The sequence below is a fragment of the Ambystoma mexicanum genome, chromosome 1p, assembly GCF_040938575.1.
Source record: "Ambystoma mexicanum isolate Mex_15411 chromosome 1p, UKY_AmexF1_1, whole genome shotgun sequence".
NCBI lineage: Eukaryota > Metazoa > Chordata > Amphibia > Caudata > Ambystomatidae > Ambystoma > Ambystoma mexicanum.
Genome location: NC_090921.1, coordinates 129367555 through 129382493, shown reverse-complemented (window position 1 = coordinate 129382493; position 14939 = coordinate 129367555). Strand labels below are relative to the sequence as shown.

The following is a 14939-nucleotide window of genomic DNA, read 5'->3' as shown; positions in this document are numbered from 1 at the left end:
GTCGTTATGGTGATGAAAGATGCTGTAGCATCTCTTGCCCAGTCGATGTTCTCTTATGTCTGGCACCTGTACTGTAGAATCTGTTTTAAGTAGTATGCTCCTGTTTGTTATCAGGTAATGGAAACAGTCGTTACTAATTCCTATCTTTAAAAGTGGGGACCATCAGCTGTGCTGTTTTGCCCCATCTCCTGACTGAGTCTGGCCTCCAAAACATAGTATATTCTAGGCTGCTCGATTGGGTTTCAAAATCCTTTCCCATTTTTTGGCAATAGTTTGGATTTTATGAAGGTATTGTTTCTATGGAGCAGGCTTTTAACCTTTTAACTGCCATGGGTTCCTCCCTCCCCCAGTGCCAAGGCCTTTTTTGGTATTTCGCCATTCAATGTCTTCTAACATTTTCTCCTTCATTAACCCCTTAAGTGCCAAGGACGAGCTATCTCGCCCTTGGTAACAGGGAGGTAATCCCAAGAACGAGATACCTTGTCCTGGACTCCTTATACAGAACCTACAGGCACAGCTAGAATACGTCAGTAAGTCCGGAATGTATGGATTTAAAGACTGGCTGTTCGTGTTCAAGCAGAGAACGCCTGTAGCCCCTTCTCGAGTCTCAAGGGTCTCCCATTTACCTTCTAGACATCTTGAAGGAAGGCCATTCAGACCTCAGGCAGTGAGGTTTAGCCCCCAATGGAAATTTTGCATTCCTTTTAAGGGGTCCGCTAGGGTATCTGGTCTTTCCATCGAAAGCCATACCATTCCATCAAATTATTCATTGAATTGCTTTTCCATCGAAAAGCATAATCATTGAATATTTTTCGATGGTTAATTTCGATGGATAGATTTAGGGGTTAAGTTTGGGGATAGAGTTAGATTTGGGGTTAGATTTAGGGTTGGGGCTGGGGTTAGATTTAGGGTGGGGGCTAGGGTTGGAGTTAAGGGGGGTGTGCGTGTTGGATGGGGATGTAGAGGGGAGCCCCCCCTCCCCAATATATTTTTTTTAAAAAGCAGCTCCATGTAACGTTTTAATGTACATATCCATGCGATGGAAAAGTTTCGGAAGGATATGTACTTTGAATGTAAAACATAGACTTTCGATGCATCTTTTTAGATGCAATGACTATAAACCGTCCACTAGGGATGTATAGTAACACCCCTATTTAACCTTTACCCATGATCTGGGAGACTAATGTTTAACGTCTCAGGTTGTTCTTTCCCCATGAAACTATATGCAGAAAATGCAGTCTTACTAGCCCGCACACCCAAAGAACTCCAGGCTTTAGTGAATATTTATCATACACATATATAATATGTCGGTGTAAGGGTGCTGGTGTAATTCACGCAGTCTTGGACCCATTTACTGCTACAACCAACAAAAGACTGTAGTGGCTCTTTCGGGTGGAATCGTTTCCAAACTCTCAGGTTTTGGTGTTATCCAATCAAACACACATGATACAGATCAAAAACTTCGGGAATACACGGTGTATGCTGCTGGAGTTGGAGCTGCGCAGAATGCACGCAATTGCCACTGCTCGAAAATGTCTTTCGGTGTTGGCCAATCCGCAGCCATCTTTTTCTTGCACACCTAGCCCAGTTGGGGAAATGTCTCCGGGGGTGTTCAATTTGGGCCAACTCGACGGTCATATTGACAAGAAGACTCTTAAAAGAAATGCCTCTGAGCAATGTACGTTTATAAGCTGCCATGGTTTGTCAATAGTGAACCCAGTAGAATGAACTCTACTCAATAGTGAACCGGGTAGAGTTTGCTTTCAGTTCTGGTTCCTGACTCGCAGCGGATTGAATATGATGAAGGGCCGTTTTTTTAAATTTATTTATTATCTTGAATGCAACAGTGAGTGAAACAGCAAGAGTGCCGTGTTGGGTATACAAAGCATCACTAAGGCATTAACTGTCATTAATGCCACGAACCAGGATGAGCCTGTTGCCAATATATGGGAGTACTTGTGGCGCGCCAGACAATATAGTGACCCTTTTTTTTAACCTATATATTCCAGATTGAGAGAAATAACTTCTCTTAAGCACTTGCATTAAGGCGATGTTCCCCAGCCTTGCTGGTTTTTCAAACTCTGCATTCTCGTTTCATCTATTTAGCTGTGAGTGTTTTTTTTTAATTTTGCATTTAGGAATAGAACAAGTAAAAGGCTGGGCTTGATTTTAACGTTTCATCACATCATTTATTTAATGCTTTTATAATTGAGATGTATTATCGGTAATAAATCGGTTTCTGACACTGTCCATATATGTATATCTATATCATATACAATAAGGTCAAACAAATGCCACAAAACAAAATATACACATATAGGAACACATTTTGTTGACTTAAAACTGATTACACATCACTGGAGTATTCACACAGTTAAAAAGGCGTGTCCACTGTTACAGTACCAACAGCAGAGGGAAAGATCTCTCCTCTTGACACTGCCTGCCTAGTCCTTGCAGTTGTCTATGGGGGAAGGCAGCATGAAGAGAAGCCGGACTCCATGACCTCGTCAGCAACATATGCGTGGCTGGTCTCCGCTTTGGGCGGACCTAGGTGACGCTTTCTCAGGGACATGTGGAACGCTACTATCCGGCACGGAGCTCTTCAGGGCAGGTTTCATAGAACGTTCAGGAGCCTTCCTGGTAGGGGTGCAACGTAGCGGTTTCATAGAACGTTCAGGAGCCTTCCTGGTAGGGGTGCAACGTAGCGGTTTCATAGAACGTTCAGGAGCCTTCCTGCTAGGGGTGCAACGTAGCGGTTTCATAGAACGTTCAGGAGCCTTCCTGGTAGGTGTGCAACGTAGCGGTTTCATAGAACGTTCAGGAGCCTTCCTGCTAGGGGTGCAACGTAGCGGTTTCATAGAACGTTCAGGAGCCTTCCTGGTAGGTGTGCAACGTAGCGGTTTCATAGAACGTTCAGGAGCCTTCCTGGTAGGTGTGCAACGTAGCGGTTTCATAGAACGTTCAGGAGCCTTCTTGCTAGGGGTGCAACGTAGCGGTTTCATAGAACGTTCAGGAGCCTTCCTGGTAGGGGTGCAACGTAGCGGTTTCATAGAACGTTCAGGAGCCTTCCTGGTAGGTGTGCAACGTAGCGGTTTCATAGAACGTTCAGGAGCCTTCCTGCTAGGGGTGCAACGTAGCGGTTTCATAGAACGTTCAGGAGCCTTCCTGGTAGGTGTGCAACGTAGCGGTTTCATAGAACGTTCAGGAGCCTTCCTGGTAGGTGTGCAACGTAGCGGTTTCATAGAACGTTCAGGAGCCTTCTTGCTAGGGGTGCAACGTAGCGGTTTCATAGAACGTTCAGGAGCCTTCCTGGTAGGGGTGCAACGTAGCGGTTTCATAGAACGTTCAGGAGCCTTCCTGGTAGGGGTGCAACGTAGCGGTTTCATAGAACTTTCAGGAGCCTTCCTGGTAGGGGTGCAACGTAGCGGTTTCATAGAACGTTCAGGAGCCTTCCTGCTAGGGGTGCAACGTAGCGGTTTCATAGAACTTTCAGGAGCCTTCCTGGTAGGGGTGCAACGTAGCGGTTTCATAGAACGTTCAGGAGCCTTCCTGGTAGGGGTGCAACGTAGCGGTTTCATAGAACGTTCAGGAGCCTTCCTGGTAGGGGTGCAACGTAGCGGTTTCATAGAACGTTCAGGAGCCTTCCTGATAGGGGTGCAACGTAGCCTACATTTTGGGGGGTGGGAGGTGGGTGCTAAATTGGGATGGGTGGGGCCACTTAAGAAAATAGGCGAGACCAACTATCAAATGTTATACTTTAAAGCGCAATATGCAGAGGCGTGAAAGGCTTTCTTGAAAGTAGCATCTTTAAAGTTTCACCACGTTTGTTCAAGTATATTTTTCTGAACAAACGCAGTAAAACCTTCAGTAAAACTTTAACACCGCCAGTTTTGGGAAAGGCTTCCCTTACCTCTATGCCTAACAAAATGCAGGTGCGCACATCCAGGGTTGCACCTAGGCTAAAATGTAGGCGGGAGCTAACCCTTCAAATGCTGGGAGAGGCGCTAACTTCAGAGAGAGTTGTAGAGTGGTTCTTACTTGTGTGGGGCCTCTAACTTTTTTACTCATTGTAATGAGACTATTCTAGTGCAGCTTCAATGTTACAATCAGTTAACGCTCTCCTTTAAGTCTTACAACGCTCACTTCTTGTGGCTTTTGAAGGTCCTAGAAAGTGTGAAAATGGCAGATGGTGTGCAATGAGACTCCATATCGTAGCATAACGGGACATTGCAGAGTGTGGGGCAGTACTCTGCATGGCCAATGCAACTTCAGTGGCTGGGTGCAACAGGAGAGAAAATGTAATGTTGCTTCTACCACAGTTAGTCCGCTATACTAGAATCTCTGGTGCAGTGAGACTATAGCTGCCTGTCAAATCCAGTGATACGAGACTGGGGAGTGCCAGTGCAGCAATAATACTATCCTATGTGACAGTATTGGAGCTACGAGCAGAGGAGCCCCAGGGTGCACAAATTTGTCCCTACACTTATTAAAACTATCCTATTTTAAGGGTGTAAACGTAATCACTTATAAGCACTCCAATGTTTGTAGTGAAGTCGGGGTGAGATTACATTATTTGCCCGGGAACACACACTTAACGCTAAACAGCTAAGCAGGGATTATAACCAACAATTTGGGCACGACCTCCTTCTACGCTTTACATTTAAGTTTTGGGTGTCAAGGCCTGCAGTAATACTGTTCTATAGAGTTTACTTGCAAAATACTACACATTTGCATAGTAAAGCATCATGACAACATGTAAATCCTTATAGCAGCATGTTGAGCCAAAATAATATCAGTGTACTTTTATTTTCCACATCCTGAATGATAAATTATAAGATGCAAAACATCTATTTACCCACTTTATTTTCAGCGCTTTAAGACACACAATAAGTTTTGTAATAAACTCACTTAGGCTTGGAGATTCGTCACAAACCTCCAGTGTGTTATGTAAGAACAGTCAGACATCAAAGCACATTTTACTTTTTAGAATATTCATGTATTAGACGTTATGGGTATGAACACATTTTCAATGGGTGCTTTATTGTGTTGCTCGCTTTAAATGACTCGTGTTTTTTCACTTGGAAATTCACCTTTATGCATAAGAAAGGTTCTGCTGCTGATAACAAACGTGTTGTCGAGTTCATTAGGGCACTGACTGCAGGACATGTTCCAACAGTACCATGCTCAGCACAGATGCCCTGCCCCTCGGCTAACATTTCGGGGGGGGGGGGCGGTGGGGGCTTCAGCCCGGTGAGCTCAATGACGTTGCTTCCTGGTAACTGCCCTTGAGGACTCTACGAACATTCGTTAGGCTTTGCGCTCTTGGAGGCACCATTTCAGACACCCCTTCACATGACCGTGTACCCTCGGGCCTGAAGCTGGTGCAGAGCTTCTGCCCCATGACACAAACCTGAGCGGAATCCTGTGAGACCAAGACAAACTCCCTGGTGTGGTGACTGATGCTCACAAAAGGATCCTTAAGACCCATATGGAAATCTCCCCTGTTGGGGTGCCCTAATGAAGCGTGAAGTGCTTTCTTCTTGGCAAACTCCTCAGATCTGCAGATTTATGTTTAACAAAAAAAACCTACTTACTACTTAGAAAAAGCTTCATACAACCACCATAAAAGCAGTTACAGCTCAAAAACGAAATTAGTATCTGTAATGGCAGACATCTTGGATTAATGTCACACAGGCCCTCTGCCACAAACCCAGATGCCCCTGAACTAGTTGTGTGCAAAAAAAATCCCTCTGGCTGTTTTTATTGGTTCTGAGGATAAGTGTCACAAGCAGCAAAATCGTCCCACCACTGTTCTGCACCCGAAACTCCAGAGTGCTTGTGTGTCCTATGCCATAAAGGTGCTGTCACAGGAGATGCACTTGTAAGCCGGCATTGCCCTGGGGTAAAAGAGGCAATGCATGGAGATGGAGAACTAGACAAAGAAAGGGGAAAGCAGACCGAAATAAAATAGCTGCGGGACTGATTTGCAACTCGGGAAGGAGGTTTGCAAACTCCCTATAGGGTTTGCATGGGCCTAGGTACCGGCACAACTCGTACAGGCCTACACATCGCGCGCCTTTTTTGCATATTATTTCTATGAATTTGTAGGGGTTGAGGGGAGTTTGAGTACATGTATCTTTTTAATTCTAAGGGTTGGTGAAGGGATGGGAGAATGCAGATTGTGGGGGTGGGTTTGCCCACCATAGAAATGCAGGGTAAAGTCTGCAATGAGTCGGCCACCTAAAAGGTGTACTAGATCCGAGAGCTACACTTCACGGGTGCACTCTCGCACACCTTTTACATTGAAAGATGATGGCGCATATTCCAGTGCAAGTTGCTCAGGTCATGTGCCCAGTGGAGGGGGGGGGCACAGCCATACCTTATGGTGGAAGGGGATTCTGCACTAGGGGTACAGTAGTGACTATGGCGAGAAGCAGTTTCTTTCCGCAAAAATGATGTCTAGACCTACTCTATCCAATGCCCAGGTTTTTATGGGCTAGTAACCCTATTTGTAGAGGTGTGGATGATGGGCATATTACGTACAGAGACAGGGTGGAGAGAGGGGAGCAGACATTAAAACGCACTAGCCATTACACTACCCCAGATGGCGATCATTAGTCACTTTGACTTTAAATCTTTAGGACATTTTGGAAAAAACAATTGCCTGTTTCAGTTAATGTAGGGTCTGACTGGGGGACAGGGCAGCATAAATACTAGGGGCTCTGCTAGGTGAGAAAGGGAATTTCTGCTCCAATTGTTTTTTTTTTCTTCTCATGATGGCCTTAGCGACCTGTCAGTTATGTTTGACGGCAGCGAACAAATTGAACAGACCAGTGTCCTCTACAATACTTCAGGGTTTAGTAATCCGGGCAAGAGTAGAGTTGAACTGTCCCAGGTATATTGGTACAAATTCTGCACATCCTTCACACCAGCTGCAACCAAATCCACAAAACAAAGCAGATCGAAAGCTCTGGTACAGGATCCCTCCTTTTATTTTCGGGGTTCATCCTCTTGAGGTCTCTTCTTTGTAAGAACAGAATCTTCCAGTCCATCTTCATCCTGTGCCTCAAGAAAATTAGAGTAGGTAAATGGATGATATGGGGCACAGGTGTGTGCAGCGAGTGCCCTACTCCCAAGAGCCTCTTGTTGGAAATCTCTGCTGAGGGCATATTGGTGGCTCATTCCTCACTCGAGACGAGAAGTAGACTGGCAGGGACCTGCTTGCAGAGGAGCAGCTAAAATAAGCCCAGCTTGTTAGAGCTGCTTCTGATCATTCAGATGTGTGGGACATCAAGGTTTCCTGCCACCTTTGTTTGAATCCTGCCCTTTGTGATTATCTTTTATTTGCTAACACAAGTGTCCTGAACGGAATGTGGCTCTTGCGTAATTACCTTTAAGAAAGACTGGGTACTGTCCTCTCTGGCCACAATTTTTGCAAACGGGAACCCAGCTTGAAGGAGATGAGTCAGTAGATGCCATCATTTGCCTTCAAGATGCTATGGTCCCTTATTGTCCCCAGATATGTCACATAAGTGAGAGAAAGTCTGCTGCACCCAAATTGGCAGAAAATATCCTATGGGTGATACAGAGATTAACTTTGGGCAAGGCTCATTCTGATCTCTTTAGAGTTATTGAAGAAGCAAAGCACTTTGACATAGTGATTATTTCCACAAGCGCCTTCAAACAGAAACACATACTTCAGATCTTTCCTGTGAAATGGAAATACTTCTCTGCTCTTAATCCGATTCCCCACCTAGGTTTTTGTGGGGGAAAATATCCTGAAGATAAAACTGTTCAGGGGGCATCCTTCTTGCATGGTGTTCTTTGCATTTAGTCTCTGGAAAGACTTGGTGAGACTGTGCCCAGCGTCCTGGTGTATAAAGAGGACTTCCAGGCATGCAGATTGACTTTCGAGCCACAGGTGGTGATGGATGGCCAGCCACTAGGTGACCTGAGGCTGGGGGTGGGAGGCGTGGGCGGGTGAAGCGGTGAAGCGGTGAAGCTGTGAAGCTGTGCTGATTCTTATAATACCAGTCCGGTTATTAGAAGGTGCAGGTGGTGGCTTAGCAGCACAGGTCTGGTAAAGTTGGGGTTCTACACAGACCACGCTTTCTTTATTTTTTGCATTGTGGATCGTTTGGTAGCAATAGGCATGTGGGTCTATGTGTGGCCTCTTTGTTTCCGCATCAAGAATCTTGTGAGAACTAATGGATCTCTGAGACTTACAGCCCACCTTTTCCCGCAATTGCAGAGTCCGGAAGCACTGACTGCACCGCTCCCTCTAGTCTTAAAATGGCTGGAATTCTTAGATCCATGTAGTGTTTTGCCATCAGTTTGGGTGGCGCTTCCTCTCATTAATCATTGAGTCATGTTTGTGGGTGCTTTAGGACTCGTCCTAGTGGTTGACAGGGTTTAGGTGCAAACTCCACTATTGTATAGGCCTATTGGGAGTGGAATGCACATTCTGCTTCCAAATGGTGATGCATCCTTTTAAAATGTATAGCAACCACCCTATCTTTGGGAGCTGCTATTGCTCATTACTCACCCTAGACACACCTTCTTGTTTCTTCCCCTTGAACACAATGTAGGTTCTTCCTTGAATTTCAGTCATCTTAAATTTATGGTGACCCACTCTGGTGCCAACTGCCCACGGCTACATTTTTCAGAACATGGTAGCCATGATTCTAGATGGCCACATATCCATCCTGTCCTTCTGAGTAAAGCAATATTAGCTATGTGGTACGCTGTTTTGGTGCAGCTCTCATTCAGGTGCAGCTCTCATTCAGGTGCGCCCTGTGGGCTAGGGCGTAGGGAGCTCTCTACGCCCGATAGCACTGCTAACAGTTATATTCTGTCACCAAGAACAACCAGTGCAGTGATATTACAGCTCTTTTCCCTGCTCTTCCTTTGCCTATCCAGTTACCACCTGAGACACTCCCCTGCTGTTCAGCTAGAAACCTCGGCATACTTCGGACCCTTCTCACGCCTGATCTACTTTCATCTCCAAAACTGGAAAAGCAGTTTGCCTCAACCTCCTAAATATTACGAAATATTAGGAAAATCTGGAACCTCCTTCCTTTCAACACCACCACGCATCTCTTAACCACTCTTGTCTTCTCTAAACTGGACTACTGTGCCAGCATCCTCTTTGGTCTCCCCCACTATGCTTTCTGTCCTCAACAAGATCAGTAACTTTGCTACCAGGACCAGCTTTGAACTCCCTCACTTCAAATCTACTTCCTCGTACTGTCACCAAGCTGGTTGGCTGATGGTGCGAGGTAATTCAATGTAAAATTACCTCAAGGTCTCAAGAGAAAAAGACAGATGTACTTTGACCGATCTTTCTTTTGATGGGGAAAACCGTCATTGTAAAGGTCATTTTCTCTTGAGATCTTTAAAATGCAGTTTTCCCTTTTTAAAAAACAATATTTGGGGGGTTTCCCTCTCCTGAACCCCCTATTGTTCACCCTCTCGCGCAGGATTTCAGTCCCAGCCCCCTTGACCCATAAACCAAAATGCATACATACAACACATACATGCGCGCACGCATGCACTTACCCGTTCTCCTGGCCCTCCCCTTCCTAGTCCCGCAGGGCCTGTCAGCCCCTGCACGCACTTGTGTGCGGCAGGGGCGTGGCATTTTGCTTTAGAAAGACCGCTCCGTGCGGTCACGGAGCAGTCCTTCTGATTCAACCTTTTAGTTAGAAGATCTTTTGAAAAAGATCTTTTCACTTGGAACTTGCAGAAGAGAACCAGATTTTCATTTCTTCTGCTGGTTCCCAAATCTATCCATTGTAAGGCACCACTGCATCTTTCCTCCTCTATCCAACTCTAGAAGTCTTCTCGTAATCTCTACTCTGCGTCCTCGGCTATCCTTGCGGCTCCTTGCCCTCCATGTGCTAACACTCCTTTCCGCTCCTTCTCTCATCTTGCTACACTTGCATGGAATTCTCTTCCCCAGGACAACCGAAAAACAATCCACGCAGATTTGTTCAAAACCAAACTAAAAGCCTACCTCCTCACCTCCGAGTTATCTTCGTAACCTACCTCTCATCTACCTGCTAGCCAAAATGTTTCCCTCACCTCTAACCTGCCACTGCCCCTCACTTCCTCTGCCTCCTCTAGCTCGGCACCCATAATACTGGCATCGCAAGCACAGCTGGCCATACCGCCTACATGCACTTAAAAATGTCCATTGTCTTTAATCTGTGCATATCTACTTATGTATTGGCCTCGGTGACTGTTTCATTTGCTCCCCTGCACAACCGGGTCAGAATGTCCCTCAAACTTGCCCCATTTTAAGAAGCTCACTGCTTCCCTTCACATGTGATTTCTATCTATTGTACATTCTTTTGTGATCAAAAGAGCATTGGTCATCCTGTATATAAATAAATATTACTGTTTGCTTAAATATATCATCATCCAAAGCACTAACAAAGGCAGTGCTTTGGGTGACAGTATATTTAAGCCAAACACCACACGCTCAGTGCAGCGGTTCCATGTACTGAGCGCATAGTGTTTGCCTTAAATATACTGTCAACCAAAGCATTTTAGTGTTTTGGATGACAATATATTTAAGCAAACAGTAATATCTTGGTGTGGATAGGTCCCTGCGCATGCTCCTGAATGGGAGCTATGTAGAAGGCCGGCTTAGTTAGCGTGGAACCCCATCAGGATTTCCAATGCAAGATCGCCACTTAGGGTCTCAGTTCCAGGCAACAGGTTGTAATTGTTTATTTGTAAAGCGCTTATACACAAGTGAAGTGCTTCAAAGCGCTTTGAGGCGGGAAGAGAACCAGGGAATATAGTCGTCATTCGCAGGCCTTGAAGATTCCGAATGGGCAAACAAAATAACTAGCATACTAGGCCAGAGGCAAATCTGCTTGTGCAAGTGCATGACAGGAAGGCATGAATGAAAAGGGGGCTTAGGGGGGCGATTTCCAACATTCCAACATAATATCGCTGCTACCAATGTCTTGTGGCGCTCACAGCTAGTTGTGCAAGGGTTCTTGCCCAGGAAGCCACTGGTTGCATTTGTAGCAGCCCACCCTCAGAGAAAGGCTATAAGGAGGCACACCATACTTGCATCCCTAATAGACCACTTACAGTGATTGAAATAGTTGACAAGTAGGAGCTAAATGCAGTTCCTGTGTATCTAACATTGCCTAGTATGCAGGAGCTACCTCTGGGTAACCAGGAGCTAGTACGTAGCATGCCACACATCTTACTTCTACTTGATGTGCACACTCTAGAATGTTGTCCATTCTACGACATCATATGCTTCTGTCGTCTAGTTGTCTTAATGCTCCTTTATATACATTCACAAACACCAAGTTGATGTCACATAGGCATGTTTCTGTGGTGCATTTGGTTTGACCCATAGCTGCTGATGTCGATGTAACCAGGCGCACCTCTAGGCAACGCAAAGGTGTCAACTGCTCCGACCAGTTTGAACCCTGGTACCATGTACTAGAAATGCTGTAGTCACTACAGTGGGCAACCTGTGTTTATAGAACTTGGCTTTTGGAACACTGTGGCCCCCTTTCCTAAGTGGACCAAGAGTCAGGAATATTATGTTATCGAAAATCGCAGCTTGCTGGTCTGTGCTAAACTCCCTGCAAGATGGGAGCTCTCGACCATCAGCGCTTGTGCTCATATCGTCTAGAGGCGACATTGCTGGTGTAAAGAAGTGGATCTTCAAGCAAGAAATGCGCTTATGCAGCTTCTGCTGATGCTGTTGTGGCAAATTGAGGAGCTGTTACTACTATTACTGCTGCATCTGGGGTGTGTTCAGGTGCAGCGCTCTGGTCTGATGGAGGCTAATCAGGTTGCAGATTCATTCCTCCCAATAGTATGTTTTATGTTTGTTTGGGTAGTAGCTTAGTTTGCGTCATGAACAGCACCCCTATCCAGGAGTGACTTTGCATCTCAAAGGATGAAATTGGGATTAGGGTCCATAATGTGGCTTCAGATGAGAGCTCCTCAGGAAAGTCCTATAAAACAGGTCACAGAAATTGTAGGATGAAACGTTTGAGTCTCAAACTCCCTTTTAAATGTTGCTGGACAGTAAAGATCAGCTGTTATAAACATGAGACACTAGAGGTTATTTAGTAAACTGCTCAAACTTAGTGCAAGTAAAAACCAATCCTCTCTGATACTGGATCTACAATAATTTCATATCAGAATTCCTCACTTTACTGACAATAGTCCACACTGACGACCACAAATCAGATTGGTGGCCACTGATCCAATCTCTCAAATGTAGATTTGATGGTGTTCCTTGTTAAAACCGATATGAATGCGCCTGAATGCAAAATAATTCTTATGGTGATCTGGTTTCCATTGACTAGCTCTTTATTCTGTGCTTTTGGATGAAATTGTTGTTTTGCACCTAAAACCTCCTTTAGGAAATGTAAGTAACATGTTCTACAAATATTGTTTGAGAAAGCATGTACTTCTTTTTCGTTCAAATGTCTCCTTTTTCTGGCTGCTAATGGACCACACAACTGATCCCTTTTTGTTTGCTTCTTCTCAGGAAGCGGTCATCCGGATAATCATCAAGACCTTGGACATAATCACCATCACCGTTCCGCCAGCACTACCTGCGGCCATGACTGCTGGCATTGTGTATGCGCAGCAACGCCTGAAGAACAAAGGCATATTTTCCATCAGTCCACAGCGCATCAATGTCTGCGGACAACTGAACCTGATCTGCTTTGATAAGGTATGGCTTCTCACCTGCAGCACATTTCGCTGTTACTTTTTGGTGCTTTGTGTTCCATCCTCTTATTGTACTTAACACCCATCTATTTCCAAACTCTCAGGCATTGTGGTCAACAGTATGTAATACAATGTAAGACATGTAATAGTTTTAGAATGACCATGTGCCTGCCAACCCATTTGTCCCCCATCTGACACCAATTCATTTTTGTTTTTTATGCCAGCCTCTCGACTGGAATGTTCCGTCGGAAAGTCCCCATATGCCTCCGCAAGAGCCTCTGAACGTTTACCAATCCTTTCAAAGAGGAGTCCTAATCTAATGCGTCATAAGGGACGGGGGCGGTCATGTGCGCTCTGAGAGAATCCCCAAGTCACATAGGGTTATGCTGTCCCAAAGACATCCAGTCCCCTTCGCGAGTAACCTTGAACAATTTGATATTTGCTCCATTTGTGCATGGCAGCGGTTTACCTTTTTTTGGGTGTCCGGCCCCTGTATCCTGAGGGTGCCTCTGTGATAGAAAACCCGTGCAAGCTCTCGAGCTAAAACCTGCTCCCTTTTTTTCCAACCCTAAAAAAGTGAGAGTTTGTGAGATTTAGGAAGATGCTGCCCCCCCCCCGCTCCCATTGTAAACTACATTTCACAGAAGCATGTTCTTTTTCTCACTTTTTCCTACATGTACAGACACCAGCAACACTCCCGAGGGTGTCTGCACACACTTTGGGCCAATTGCAGTCTTCCCTTTTTGTGAAAGTAAACTGATGCAGCACTATTAGCAGCTCGGGAAAGTTTCAGGATGGCTGTCCCCCAGGTGATTGGGTGGCTGCCCAATGTTGGACTGGTTGCAAACCCCCCCCCCCCCCGATGAGACGAGTTTGCAGAGTTTTTTAACATTTGAGTTTGGATCCTTGCATAGTCTAATCTTGAGACAAGTATCGAGAAAAGACTGTGCCCATATAAAGAGGAATGCGAGGTCTGCTGTTACCTTTTGCCAAGACGTGTAAAACTGCCAGTTTCTGGGGATACTGGATTTTTGGAAAGTCCTTGGGGAACTTTAGGTCTGGCCTCCCATCTTCCCGATTGGCAAGTAGTTTGGTTGCAAGCCTCAAACATCCCCTGTACTTGGAGGCCATACTGCTCTTACCTGTCCGGTAAGAGACATTTGGCGGATGGAGTGCCGGTAACCGAGCCAGCAGCTTGTTGCATAAGGAACAATCCATTAACTTCCAAATAACTGTTGGCACCCTGTGTAGTCCGGGCCTTACCGGCCCTTCGACCACTGGAATCTGTCCGCACCCTACCTGAAAGGCACAGCTTCACTGTTCACCTGTCTCTGAACTTCAGCACCTTTTTCAGTCGTCCTGCTTGCCTACAATACCCCTTTATTACCATCAGACTGTTTCTTGAGTAACTGGATACCAGCATTGCCACTGGTGAACAACTTCCAGACCTATGGCAGAACATGTTTGGGACCGCTGGAGAATGCCTACCCCAACTGTTGACGTACGCGCTTGATCCCTTTGGTAGTTGGGAATGACTACAGGGGATCGGTGCCTGACAGGTTGGTCTTCCTGAGCCCTTACCAGAACACCTTTGGAAACTTAAGAAGTTCGATTTAGCTGCAAAGAAAATTGAGCTCCACCACTTCCATGCCTAGGACTGGCTTGTGTTCCCTTTCTAGACCAATATGCTGGGGCATTCAATAACTATAAAGGCCAGAAAATACTTGAAATACTCCTTCTTAATGGCGTAGAGCCCACTGGCCTGAAACACTGGGTAAATCAGACGGTGGTGGGCCTATTAACCCCCACACCCCCAAACTCCTACAGTAAGATCACAGGGCTATTAGCATGCTTCTCTGGGAACCGCTAAGTAAGCAAGTGGGCTTGATTAAGCATTCCATGTAATCTGTTAAAAAGGCTGTTAACATTCTAATAAGCATCCGAGTAAATCTCCCTGGCAGTGTTTGTTTCGGGGTTCAATTGGTGACCATCTGAGGGCATCAAACTGTTACCAAGACTGATACAGGACAAAGGGGAATCACAAAGGGTTGAAGAAATCTGCCAGTCATCCTACACCTTTTTCTTTTTTTTTTTTTTTTGGTGCTTACGCACCTTTACACAAATGTAACTTTTTTTTACATCATAGCAGCATAAAATTATCAACTATACAATATAAAACATCACATAACACCATCATAAGTAAAACAGAGTTGGCACAT

At 45.4% G+C, this 14939-nt stretch overlaps 1 protein-coding gene across 3 annotated transcripts in view; it reads left to right on the top strand.

Annotated features, from left to right (window-relative positions):
* LOC138567068 (polyamine-transporting ATPase 13A3-like) overlaps window positions 1-14939 on the top strand; it is a 656189-nt gene that overhangs the window by 297842 nt on the left and 343408 nt on the right. For all 3 annotated transcript variants that reach the window (XM_069644931.1, XM_069644921.1, XM_069644914.1), the window contains one exon: window positions 12536-12724. In XM_069644931.1, coding sequence (XP_069501032.1) covers window positions 12536-12724 — 189 coding nt within the window. The remainder of the gene's footprint in view (window positions 1-12535; window positions 12725-14939) is intronic.